The sequence below is a fragment of the Tachysurus vachellii genome, chromosome 19 (genome assembly GCF_030014155.1).
Source record: "Tachysurus vachellii isolate PV-2020 chromosome 19, HZAU_Pvac_v1, whole genome shotgun sequence".
NCBI lineage: Eukaryota > Metazoa > Chordata > Actinopteri > Siluriformes > Bagridae > Tachysurus > Tachysurus vachellii.
This window is the reverse complement of record NC_083478.1, coordinates 20576409-20589757: the sequence shown is the minus strand read 5'-3', so window position 1 is coordinate 20589757 and position 13349 is coordinate 20576409. Positions and strand designations below refer to the sequence as shown.

The following is a 13349-nucleotide window of genomic DNA, read 5'->3' as shown; positions in this document are numbered from 1 at the left end:
CAAAGAATTCACGTTTATTATAAAACGTACAAGCAGTCGGACAAAATATTAGCATTTATACATTGAAAATACCGTCTCCCAGGGCTAATGGCTGAACCCAAAGTCCTTCCCAGGCAAACACTATGTAGGGTACATAGAGTCTATGTACTGCACTTATGGAGTGACCTGAAATACGGCTAATATCATTGTCAGTAACAGATAGTCGTTAGCTTTCTCAGCAGACTCATTATTAGCCACATTAGCAGGAGACAGCATTCTTAGAAATGACGGCGCTTTTTTCTCGCTTCAGCTCGTTATTTTTATCTGATGTTAAAGACATATGTGTTTATTGCCCTGTGCTGCCTGATTCTGATTGGTCAGAAGATGTTAATTTAGATTTTATTGTCTATAAGGACAGAACAGCGTACACAGGTTTATGGTGAGTCTCCAGTGTCAGTTTCAAGTCTTCATGAGTTTATAACTGTAAAGGGATCAATAGTACAGAGCTGTTAATCAGTGCTGGTGTGAGGATTCTGCTCTTCCCGTGACGGCTGGAGTTCACGCAGCAGTTTGAGGACGTTGTGTGTGTATTCGCTCTTCGCTCGGCTCGTCCCGCTCAGCTTCACGGGGAACAGCAGCGTGTGAGGTGGCTCATACGCCTCGGGACAGCAGAGCTCGCTCAGGGAGAACCAGCACGCGTCCGGGTCCAGCTGCATCACGTGACGGAAAACACTGAGGGGGGAAAAGCAATCAGCACAAACCCAACAAATTTGAAGATGAAGGAAATCAGTTTGTCAAATACCTGTATGATAAAAAAAGTCAAAGTAAACCTTTTAATTAGACCACGTCACGTTTTATAGCATTCCAGGATTAACATTAAAATCCACAAACAGTAATATATCATACACGTGAACACTGGCCGAGACGCCGAACACTGGCCGAGACGCCGAACACTGGCCGAGACGCCGAACACTGGCCGAGACGCCGAACACCGGCCGAGAAGCGACCCGTCAATCGGGTAAAATTAATCAATACGACAGAGCTGAATAAAGGCGCTTGAGGTAACGGATATCAGGACGCATAAAACCCAGAACGGCACAGAGGCAGTGACGGAATCTCAACAGGAATCTAGTTCATCTCTCTCTCACACACACACACACACACACACACACAAGTACACAAATACACAAACACAGCAGTTTGACTTAAACAGGTTACCTTAGGCAAGCTTCCTGTAATCTGATTGGCTGTCTGCAGCTCAGGTAGGGTAGACAGGCTTCTGAGATACGGTCCAGATCCGAGTCCACTGCTCTCACACACACACACACGCACACACAATAACAGAAACACAATCAGATTAATAACAGTTAATTATCGGTGATAAACCTACACCAGCTTCTACTGAGACCCAGACTTCTCCTCCTGTGTGCAGTTGCTAGTTAATATTACTACTTCTACTTTTAGCTTTCCCCTTTAGGGGGCGCCACAGCGAATCATCTGTTTCCACCTAACTCTATCCTCAGCATCCTCGACTCTCGCACCAATTAACTTCATGTCCTCATTTAACACGTCCATATATCTCCTCTTTGTCCTTCCTCTTGACCTCTTACCTTCAGCTCCATCTCCAACATCCTTTCAGTTCTTTATGTACATGTCCAAACCATCTCAATCGAGTCTCTCTGTCCTTGTCCCCAAAACAGCCAACCTGAGCCGTCCCTCTGATGTCCCTCTCGTTCCTAATCCTGTCCATCCTCGTCACTCCTAAAGAGAACCTCAACATCCTCATCTCTGCTACCTCCATCGCTGCTCTCACTACCGTCTTCTGCACCTTTCCTTACTTAATGTTACTACTATGTAATAAAGGCTTCACCGTGCCGTCATCAGCGAGGCGTGAGACCGCTCTGTCCCAAAGAGAAGTTTCTCATTAATCTCTGGCTTAGATAATGAGTCTGCTAATCATTGGGTCAAATTTAATTAGAGATTGTCGTATCCCAGATCACCAGGCCTGTGCTGGATCACGTTGTCATATCATGATCATTGCTTAATGGCTTCAAACAGCTGTCCAACTTAACTCTCGCTGCCTTCCACCAGAGTCATGATGAAAAAAAAAATCATGATTACAGAAAAGTGGGTGTGTTTGGGGTTGGGCTCAGTTACAGCTTGTGCAACATGACAAAAATATGGTATCACAATATTATATAACACAACATATCTAACGGATCATCGTAACTCGTAACCTCATACAGACTCGCACCTGAAACGTCACTATGTCTCACTATGTCATACGCATTACGACTGTCATACGCATTACGACTGTCATACGCATTACGACCGGAAAGCGAAACGTCTCTAATGGACGATATTTTATGCTGACGGAAACATTGTGTGCTTTTTTTTGTTGGAATCGTTCTATTCCTTTAAACCTCCCACACTGTGTGTGTGTGTCTAACCTTTCAGGATGCTCTGAGCTGAGTCTCGGCATTATGAGCTGCGACTGTGAACATCCTAGCATACACACAAACACACACACACACGCCTCCCACGTTTTCTGGTGGTCTGCTTCCCCTCAGCTCATTTCAGCCACTCATTAAGGTGCGTTTTAACACCTTCCCGCCTTCCTTTCCTCCAGCAAAACAAAGCAGTGAAACAGCGCTGATGTCTCCAGAGGTCAGGAATTAAAATTCATTACGGACTGTTCCAGTAAACATCTCATTCCTCCGCTGGCTCCAGGCCATTTCAGTGAGACACTCACTTTCAAGAGCCTTCTGATCATCTACTTCTAATCTCTCTCACTCTTATCTTTCTCACACATCAAACTGTGTGTGTGTGTGTGTTGAGGTGTGTGAGCTTCTGATGTCTGTGCTCCAGAGTGAGGAGACACCCAAGGGACGAGAGTGTGTGTGTGTGTGTGTGTGTGTTGTACTTCACATTGAGATGCACAGGCAGCGTTCACTGCAGCTGTGCTGGTGTTTGCCTCAGCAGTGATACGAGTCTGTCATCTAGTGGACCAACAATGTCACTGCAGCACGGTACATAAACTATAGAAATCCATTGTACATATAGGCCACACCTCTGTCTACCTCAAAGAGACCACACCTCCTTCACCAGGACTGACCTTCAGTTAGGACACGCCTACTTTTTCTACAAAAAGATTCAGAAGCCATGCCTCTTGTCCTTCACTAAGACTGACATTCATTAAGGTCACGCTTCCTTTTCCTTCGCTAGCACTGACGTTCAGTTAGGACACGCCTCCTTCTTCTTCACCATGACTGACATTCACAGGGGCCACGCCTCCTTTTCCACGCCTTACCCAGGTCGAGGCGCACACACAGAGGTCCGAGTCCCTGTAGCACGGCGAGCTGCAGCTTGTACGCGAGTGTGTGCGTGTACGTCGGACCGGAGCGAGCGCTCGTCTCTGCCTGACGTGAAAGTGACGACGTGAGCCGAGGCAGGACCTCTTTAGACACTCGCTTCCTCAGAAAGTCTCCACATGTCTCACCCAAGACACACAACACCTGCAGAGAGACAGAGATGAGTGTATAGATACAGAACACACCACACACACACACACACACACACACATTCCCGCACCCTGTAAGCTCGGGGTATTGCGAGCGGGTCATCATTGGTGAGGCGCTGAAGAAGTGCTGGCCAGCAGCGGTGCACCATGGGTAAGAGCTCGTTCTCCATCTCAGACAGCACATTCACACACATCTCAACAATGTCCAACACCTGCACACACACACACAAATAATTACAGTTTTTATATATTAAAGAGCAACCGATCATATTTTTGTATTTAGCATCTGTGGTGCTTTTATAAAAAAAATTAACCAACATCTTCTGACCAATCAGAAGTTCTGTAGGCTACCTGCAGTCGTATTCCCAGGCTGGGGTGAGACAGCAGGTGAACGCAGCGCTCCATCACATCCTTGGCGAGAGACACGTGTAAGGGCAATTCTGGTTTCGTGTCAGGGCCTTCCTCGTCCTCTTCCTCTTCCTCTTTTACCTCAGGAGGTGCTTCAGTAAACCAAGGAACACAAATGTCGAAATGTTACTATTAAAAATTTCCCTCAAATCTATCTATCATTTATCTAAACAAAACCTGACTGTAAACAAGACAAAATAAACAAGAAAATAAGATAAACACGATTATCAACAAAACTAAACGAAAACAAATTGATGAATAGATAAAGAGATACATGAAAAAATAATAAACATAAAATAAATACAAGATAAACAGCAATATTAGATTCACAGGTAAAAAGAATAATGAATAAACAAACAAAAAACATTGAATGAATCAATAATATAACTAAAATAAGATAAATATGAGAAACTGTTTTAGATTAGCAGATAAATCGCTCTCACCTTCATCCCCTGACTCTTCCTCCTCTTCCTCCTCGGCACCGATCCCCTCAGCCAACTCCTTCTGCTTTTTGTAATCCAACAGAAACTGGCGCAGGTTTAGAGTCTGGAGATCCTGGGTGTGTGTGCTGGCTGTGGAGGTCCGGCCGAGGTCTGTAGCGCTGCTGTTAAACCACCTCGCTGCGGTAAAAAGACGTCAGATATCAGGTGATTTGTAGGTGGGAACACGTGTATGTTACAGGTAGATGAGGTTAAAAGTGTCAGGATGTTTGTAAGATAAGACTCACTCAGCGCCTTCATTAGCGAATGAAGGACTGCACAGAACTGCCGCGATCTCTGGTCGTAGCTCAGATCCAGAGCCGTGAGAACGTCCTGCACCACGTCGGCCACCAGAGGCAGCAGAGCAGCGTCGGAGTGAGCGAACATGACGGCGAGGACACGTGGGGCGTGAGGGTGAACGCTGGGTCTGCTCAGATTCAGGGAAACGTCGTTCAGCAGGTAGTCTGCATTGCTGATCACCAGCTCCTTGGGCGAGCTGTAACTACAAGCCACACAAAGGTCGTGCATGGCACTCAAAGCCGATTGGCTGATCAGCAGCGAAGTATCCCCTGCCTTCTCCAGCACTGGGTAGAGCGAAGTCATCAGAAGCAGGCGGAAATCAGAACCCAGAGCTAAAGCGAAGGAGCCGATCCCTTCCAGCTGGATGCAGATCTGCCAAATGTTGCTGTTCAGCTGATGGAGTGTCGGAGTTTTAGGACTGAACGTTGGCATGAGTTGGTGCGCGCTTCCATCAACTCGGCTTAAAATAGAGCGGAGCGGTGAATGACGTTTCTCCTGCTTGTCACCATCCAGGTCTTCCATTACAGTCGTGAGATGCCAGTTATTCAAACTGATGTATTCTTCAATAATGGAATTGACTGCACATTTTAGGTCCTCGGGACTTATTTTGGAAATCTCTGAATTCTCTGTTTCCCTCCCAACTCCTGCTGCCCCGCAGATGACCTCGTTGAGCACCAGAGCAGCTTGTTTGCGATAAACCGCTGACTCCTTGTAGAGCTCCAAGAAGTGGTCCACCAGTAAATAAAGATTTCCATAGTGCCCCAGCATCCGGCAGATCTGCTTCAACGCGAAGAAGATCTTGTCGTCTGTAAAATAAAGAAAGTACTTCCTCTGGCGCTGCACCTCGCTGGCATCCGGTGCAAAGTCGGCGCATAATGGTGCAAACCTTCTTTCCTCTACGATCCTAACGTCTGTGACATCCAACTCGAGCACCTGCATTAACGCTTTGGAGATACGCTGAAGGTGAACCGCTGATGTCAAGACCAAATCTACTTGAGGACCGAGAATCTTCAGGTAACCCAGAAAGACAGTGAGAACAAAGAGTTTACGCTTGTCGTCCGTCGTTCTCATGAGTCGAGGTAGAGAAGACGCCAAGCCGTGCAAGTTTTCAGACAGGATGTCGGTTAAAGCTTGATCTCCTGAAGCTTGGTTTCTTCTAGATACCTCAGCCAGAACTGCTGAGCACCGCTCCTTAACCCGAGGTTCCTCATCATTGACAGCACCAACTAAAGCCTCTAGAAGTGGACCAATGCATTCGGTTAATGATTTGCTGCACTGGGTAAGAAGATGATCTGACAAATTGACCAGTTCCAATCGTACTCTCCAATGTTGGTGCGCTGTGGTAGAAGATATCACTTTCTGCAACGCCAACGCAAGTCTCTGAGACGTGGACTTGCTCCAAGATGGAGACCTTTTCACCACCAGCTCTCCGATCCTACCCAACCCGGGTGATTCCTCACTCACTGTGCTGTCGTTCCGAAGCTGTTTGTCTGCCATAACCAGGCCCACTGTGGTGTACCAAACCCTCATGGCTTTCACTATAACCTCATGCCCTTGTCTCATGTCTCCGCTAATCACATGGCTCAAGGCTCGAGTGATCCCTGGTAGGAATGAGGCCAGCGTACTTCCAAGCAACTTTCTTTCCTCTTCATCTGGTTCTATGTGCGTTTGTTGGCAGTCGCACTGCATGAACAGAGACAAGAGACACTTCAACGCTGCTGCCTGCACTCCTCTTGCTTTCTCTTGCTCTGCCAAAGCCAAGAACAGCGACACCGCGGATCCCAGTCCGGGAAGCATCGCAGGCTCGTACAGCCTGAAAGCCACATCTCCGTACGCAGAATGCATGAGAGCATCCAGACATCGTAGCACTGCTAACTTCAGCTCCTCTGATGATGGAGCTGGCTTTCCAGGATCTTTTGGACAGCAGAGGCAAAGGCAAAGCTCAGAAAAGAGGTCACGTAGAGATTCCCAGTTCTGGATACAAGTCTTTTCCAGAACGTAAGTCATAGCGTCCATGACAGCTTGCACAACACCCTCACGCTTGGCACCAGGGGTCTTGAGGACAAAGCGGAGAGGGAAGAGGACATAATCCTGAAGGAGTTGGAGGACTCCATCGCTAACACCACGCAGGTGGCCATTCACAGCCTCTATATTGGACAGCGTAGACTCTTTGGTCAGCAGGACACAGGAGGGACGCAGGTAAGCAAACGCGATCTTTGGGTCATCGATCTGATAATCAGCCATGAGTGAAGAGATTATATCTAAGAGCTGATGAATCGACCGCCTGAAACTGTACAACACAATTTTAAGACAGACGATGTATAAGTGCATTACATGGTAATTGCTTGTGATATAAAGTGCTCCATCTTTAGATAAAGGGCAAGTGAAGTGCTTAAAGGGCAACAATTTGAAAGTGAAAAGTGAAAGTGATGTGACATACAGCTTCTGCATCCAAAGTGTACACACACAGCAGTGAACACACACACACACACACACACACACCGTGAACACACCCGGAGCAGTTGGCAGCCATTTGGCACTGTGGCATCCGGGGAGCAGTTGGGGGGGTTCGGTGCCTTGTTCAATGGCACCTCGCTCGTGGTATTGCCGGCCCGAGATTCGAACCCACAACCTTAGGGTTAGGAGTCAAACTCTCTAACCATTGGGCCATGACTTCCCCAATTTGGTTTTGTAGTAAAAGGACACCCCAGAATTTCATTGGATGGACACAAGACGAGTCCAGGAAGAGTCACACACACACACACACACACACACATATATACATGTTCACTCTGAAACCCCCATTTTAGTTTTAGGGTCACTTTAAACTCAGTGACGTCATTAAACCACATTTCACTGTGTCTCATATGATGGGACACTAAGATTGAGATCTAACACTAATCTGCACCTTCACTGTAGTTAAACAACGAGGAAACTCAACACCACGCTTTACCTTTAGTCCGACATGTCGATGAAAACATCACAATTCAATGACGATAACAAAAAACAAACAAACAAACAAACAGGAACACAAACACAACCACACGTTTCAAATCCAGGTCTGTATATTATAGCGTCGCGTGGACGTCGACGTCATCGAGACGCGACGGAGTCCGTGTGTTTGTTTACCCAGCGAGTAAAGCGTTCGCGACATAAACATGCGTTGTCCTGCTGAATAAACGCGTCAGCCACACGTTATAGGACGCTTTAAAGGATTCGTACGATTCTGCATTAGTTCGTGACAACGTTTGAAGCTTGTGAAGTAGAAAGATCAAACTTTAAACAGTTTTTCCTGCTCGAAGTGGACAAACCGGCCATCTTTGCTAACTTAGCTTAGCTTTCTCTGCTCTCCTGGAGTGAAAAAACAAACTTTCCTGGACTTCCATTAAAGAAAAAAGGTTTGTTAGTATGAAAAATTCACTGATATATATTTCACATGTTGAAGCTGTGCATGATGTGGAATGTTTTGCCAGCTAACAAGGCGAATGTCAAAATGTGCATCACACGTTACTTTGGGCTGAATCCCAAATCACGTACATTAGAGCTCATAAGGGCACTAGATAGGGCGTAGAAAGGGTCCTGTGTAGTGCACGTATACAGGGAATAGGGAGGGATTTTGGATTGAGCCGCTCTTTAATCCTTATCAGTAATCCTTTTTAATGACACTTCACAATTCCTTTTTAAACATGACTATAATGTGGTGTTGTTTTTTTTTTATTCCAGACTAAACCTTCCTCCAGCTCTTCAAGCAAAGCTCAAGCTTCATTCATTCATTCATCCAGCCAGGACATGTATTATTAACACAGCCGGTCTGCAGTCAGACCCAGAAATCCCCCCCTGGTTGTATTTGTTTTTTATTTTTTTTATTTTTTGGTTTATCACTTCACGTCATCATGTCATCGTTTTCTGAGTCAGCGTTGGAGAAGAAGCTGTCAGAACTGAGTAGCTCGCAGCAGAGCGTTCAGACGTTGTCGCTGTGGATCATACACCACCGCAAGCATTCGGGAACCATCGTCCGTGTGTGGCATAAAGAGCTGAAGAAAGGTAAGGGTCAGTACTAGTACCGTCTCATAAACTGCACTTACATAAAGTTTACTGATGCTTTGATACATCTAAAGATTCTGACAATACTAAAATACTTTTGTATTTTTCTTGAAGGAAATAATTTAATTAAATGTAAACCTGTCGTTTTAGAATTCTGTTCTGTTCTGTTTTTTTTTTTTTTTTTTTTTTACGTGTTTCTCAGCCAAAAGTAGCCGGAAGTTGACCTTCCTTTACCTCGCCAATGATGTCATTCAGAACAGCAAAAAGAAAGGACCCGAGTTCACGCGGGATTTTGAAGGTGTCCTCGTTGATGCCTGCTCTCATGTAGCGAGGTTAGTGTGTCCTGGTGTTTGTGGGAAGGAAAGTCTCTTTACTATTCACTGTTTCTCTCTTTCTCTCAGATCTGTCAATCTTTCACTATCCAATCGCTATCCTTTTTCCTCAATTCTGTTTGTGTCTCTGTATGTGTGTGTATGCGTGTGTGTGTATGCGTGTGTGTGTATGTGTGTGTGCGTGTGTGTGTATGCGTGTGTGTGTGTGTGTGTGTGTGTGTGTGTGCGCGTGTGTGTGTATAGAGAAACAGATGACGGCTGCAAGAAGCACATTGAGAGGTTGTTGAACATCTGGCAGGAACGCAGTCTCTACCGCTCTGATTTCATCCAGCAGCTCAAGCTGTCCATCGAGGACTCCAACAGCCCCAGGGTCAAAGCAGCAGGTTGGTTCACACACTCATGCTGTATGTACTGTTCTGTGTATCATCTGTGACTGACCAATGTGAGAATTATGTTGGTGTTAAGCTAATGTAAGCTTCTAGCTTATTAATACCCAGCAGTCTGGTTTGAGTGTTCAAAATGTGTCCTTTCTCTGGGACAGACAGACAGGCCACGCCTCCTTTCACTGTTACAGACACACAGGCCACGCCTCCTTTCACTGGGACAGACAGACATAGGCCACGCCTTCTTTCACTGGGACAAACAGACATAGGCCATGCCCCCTTTCACTGTTACAGACAGACATAGGCCACGCCTCCTTTCACTGGGACAAACAGACATAGACCACGCCTCCTTTCACTGGGACAAACAGACATAGACCACGCCTCCTTTCACTGGGACAAACAGACATAGACCACGCCTTCTTTCACTGGGACAGACACACATAGGCCACACCTGCTTTCACTGGGACAAACAGACATAGACCACGCCTCCTTTCACTGGGACAGACACACATAGGCCACACCTGCTTTCACTGGGACAAACAGACATAGACCACGCCTCCTTTCACTGGGACAGACACACATAGGCCACACCTGCTTTCACTGGGACAAACAGACATAGACCACGCCTCCTTTCACTGGGACAGACACACATAGGTCACGCCTCCTTTCACTGGGACAAACAGACATAGACCACGCCTCCTTTCACTGGGACAGACACACATAGGTCACGCCTCCTTTCACTGGGACAAACAGACATAGGCCACGCCTCCTTTCACTGGGACAGACACACATAGGTCACGCCTCCTTTCACTGGGACAGACACACATAGGTCACGCCTTCTTTCACTGGGACAGACATACATAGGCCACGCCTCATTTCACTGGGACAGACACACATAGGCCACGCCTCGTTTCACTGGGACAGACACACATAGGCCACACCTGCTTTCACTGGGACAAACAGACATAGGCCACGCCTCCTTTCACTGTTTGTGAATGTTATTAATTGTGCCTCATGTTGCGTTTTTCAGCAGATGACGGCTTGAAGAAGGGCTTGAAAAGAACGTTCCAGAAGGTTCAGGAAGAGGAAGAGGAAGATGACGACGATGATTACAGGGCCCAGTATTCTCCTCATGAGACAGACGCCATCGGCCCACAGCTGGTATAAACACGTCATTTTGACCAAAACTTTGATGCACAAACTTTTCAACTTATTACACATGAGATCAGACAGAATCTTTAGTGTCTGGTGTTTAGCGTTTGCTACAAGACAACAAAAAAATCACCAAAAAACATAAATACATCAATTTAATCTGCTTTTAATCTCATTATTTTCTTCAATATACAATTCTGAAGTGGGAGGAACAACATCAGGAGGCAGAGCTTAGGATGTTATATTAAGAAAATAATTGACTTTGGTTAACTAAACTGGAATAAAATGAAATGCAGGTTTTTTTTGGTTTTTTTTACTGATAACAGTAAATGAAACTGCGTCCGCCGTCTTATATGGAAATATTTGGGTTGGTTAATTACTTAACCTCTGTTTGGTGTCTCCTCACATGCCTGGTTTGATTAAAGTAACAAATGAAATAACAGCTGAACGGTTGCTTTGGGACAGACGGAGGAGCTGATTAAAGCTCTTCAGGACCTGGAGAACGCTGCGTCCGGAGACGCCACCGTGCGCCAGAAGATCGCCTCTCTGCCTCAAGAAGTGCAGGACGTCTCTCTGCTCGAGAAGATCACAGGTCAGGCTCAAGGATAAGACTGTAGTCGGACACCGATCCGTACACACGCAGCTAACTTCTCGCTGTAAGTATTGGTTTTTTGATGTGCAGATAAGGAAGCAGCAGATAAGCTGTCCAAGACGGTGGACGAAGCATGTCTCCTGCTGGCGGAGTATAACGGGAGACTGGCGGCTGAGCTGGAGGACCGCAGGCAGCTGGCACGCATACTGACAGAGTACATCAACAGCCAGAAGGAGGCGCTGAGCGAAAGGGAGAAAAAACTCGAGGTACAGGGTCTTGTCAGGCTGCGATTTATATAACACACACACACACACACTCTCTCTCTCTAAACAGGGGTTTGAACAGCAGCCTGTTCAATACGGCTACCATCAAGCGCTCACTTCGTACAGCAATCGTTTATTTCTCTTTGTTACAAGATTCATTTTAAGAAGTAGCGACGTAGTGAAGTAAAAACCCATAATGAAGCAATCGATGAGTTAATTGATTTAATTCAGAATCAGAGTCGAGGTTAAATTTCTACTACACCAGCGTGACGTTATGTAGAACACCAGGAAGACGGCATGCTGCCGAAGGCAAGCGATGCGCTTTTTTATTAGTGCTGAGGAACATCTGCAAAACATCTGAAACACATGACCTCCTGTAAACGTTCATCACTATCAGCTGTTGCTATGGAAACTGTGGATCAAGGCAGTTTGTTACCATCTTCCGTCTGATCCACGAATTTGTGTGGTGTTTGTGGTGTTTCAGGAGTACAAGCAGAAGCTGGCGCGAGTCACTCAGGTGCGCAAAGAGCTGAAGTCTCACATCCAGAGCCTGCCAGACCTCTCGCTCCTGCCCAACGTCACCGGAGGACTGGCGCCTCTACCCTCGGCTGGAGATCTCTTCTCCACTGACTGACCGGTTCTCCTTTCTTCATCCCTCCATCCTCAGTCTGGACTCCACTGATTCCACCGTCACCAGCCGGTCAGCTGATATCAGGCCAAACCCTCACGCTCTGGCCTTGTGTTCAGGTTTTAGAAGGAAAAAAAAATTCATCAAACAGCGAACGTGACTGTGACTTTGCTGTCTCATCATTATTAGTGGATTTTTTTTTTTTGTTTGTTTTTTTTGGAGGTTTTACTGCTTTATTTGCTTATTAATAATCAAAAAAGGAGTCTGTGTGACCTGCTTTTGTTCTTTATCTGCTCAGTTATAAAGACTAGGTAGCGAAAATAAATGAAATACACAGCTAAGTGACCGACCCTCAGCTTCATCATCATCATCATCATCATCATCATGAGGATGGAGCGTCTCCGTTAAAGGCTGGGCGATATACCGAGTGTGGTGTTATCTCCAACATTCTGTAGAGAAATCGATGTTCAAGTGAAAGTTTTGTGTTGAAGAAACAGAAATAGTTCAGGAAAAAAAAAGCTTCCAAATGTAGCCAATCAGCTGAGATTTACTTATTACAGTAAATAAGTCATCTGTTTCAGCCAAAAATATTTCCCCAAACCATGACAGCGTGACTTCTGTCATTCTTTAGGCTCCGCCTTCCAAGGTAAAAAGATGGATAAACTTAAAATTTAGAAGTTATGTTGATGACTTTTTAACAGATTGACGTTTGATGGAAACATTATCCTTCAAGTGGCACCAAATATCATGAAATATCATCCCTCCTGAAATCTCTATACGAACTATGTTTTGCCTCTAACTTTGTCGGGAACAGGTAAGAAAACGATGATACTTTCGCTCGTATCGCCCAGCCCTTGGTGTACGCTACTGACTCCCCACTGTGGTTAATGTTCACGTGAGCACGTGTGTCTACTGTACGTAGGTTTTTCTCTTTCTGAAAGCCGGTATGTTTTATAGGAAATTGCCGAAAACTCTTCCACGTAGTGGCTAAACTGAAAGCAGTCCAAATTTGAGCTGACGGTTCATGACATGTCGGAATGAACATTAACAGCAGGTTTTCACTAAAGAGTCTGTCTCTGTTCTTTTTCTTTTTTTTTCCCTCCAAATTATGTTTGAATGGAAAAACAACAGCCTGATTTTCACAAACTGGGATCTGTTTCTTGTATTTGAATCTCAGAAACGTTCACAAATATTTTCCTCTACAGTGAAAGCAATCGATCGACAGACGCCTTTTTTCCATCTTCACTCCTTCCATTTTGTGATTAAAGG

General features: G+C 45.6%; 2 protein-coding genes across 5 annotated transcripts; one reads left to right on the top strand and one right to left on the bottom strand.

Annotated features, from left to right (window-relative positions):
• tti1 (TELO2 interacting protein 1) lies at nt 1-7791 on the bottom strand. The gene is made up of 8 exons (XM_060893381.1): nt 7640-7791; nt 4635-6976; nt 4351-4527; nt 3851-3999; nt 3571-3711; nt 3290-3494; nt 1198-1285; nt 1-711 (listed from the first exon to the last, which is right to left on the bottom strand). The coding sequence occupies exons 2-8, from the start codon at nt 6928-6930 to the stop codon at nt 489-491; spliced, it is 3279 nt and encodes a 1092-aa protein (XP_060749364.1). The 5' UTR covers nt 6931-6976; nt 7640-7791; the 3' UTR covers nt 1-488.
• A 45-nt stretch (nt 7792-7836) lies between these two features.
• rprd1b (regulation of nuclear pre-mRNA domain containing 1B) lies at nt 7837-13146 on the top strand. 4 transcript variants are annotated; one of them, XM_060893385.1, is made up of 8 exons: nt 7837-8084; nt 8410-8730; nt 8933-9062; nt 9306-9445; nt 10479-10606; nt 11063-11189; nt 11280-11455; nt 11937-13146. In XM_060893385.1, exons 2-8 carry the CDS (start codon nt 8580-8582, stop codon nt 12084-12086), a joined length of 1002 nt encoding a protein of 333 aa, XP_060749368.1. In that variant the 5' UTR covers nt 7837-8084; nt 8410-8579; the 3' UTR covers nt 12087-13146. The 4 variants fall into 4 exon arrangements, with proteins under 4 accessions (XP_060749368.1, XP_060749367.1, XP_060749366.1 ...); XM_060893384.1 differs by having other exon boundaries at nt 10476-10606; XM_060893383.1 differs by having other exon boundaries at nt 8410-8736.
• The last annotated feature ends 203 nt before the right edge of the window (nt 13147-13349 follow it).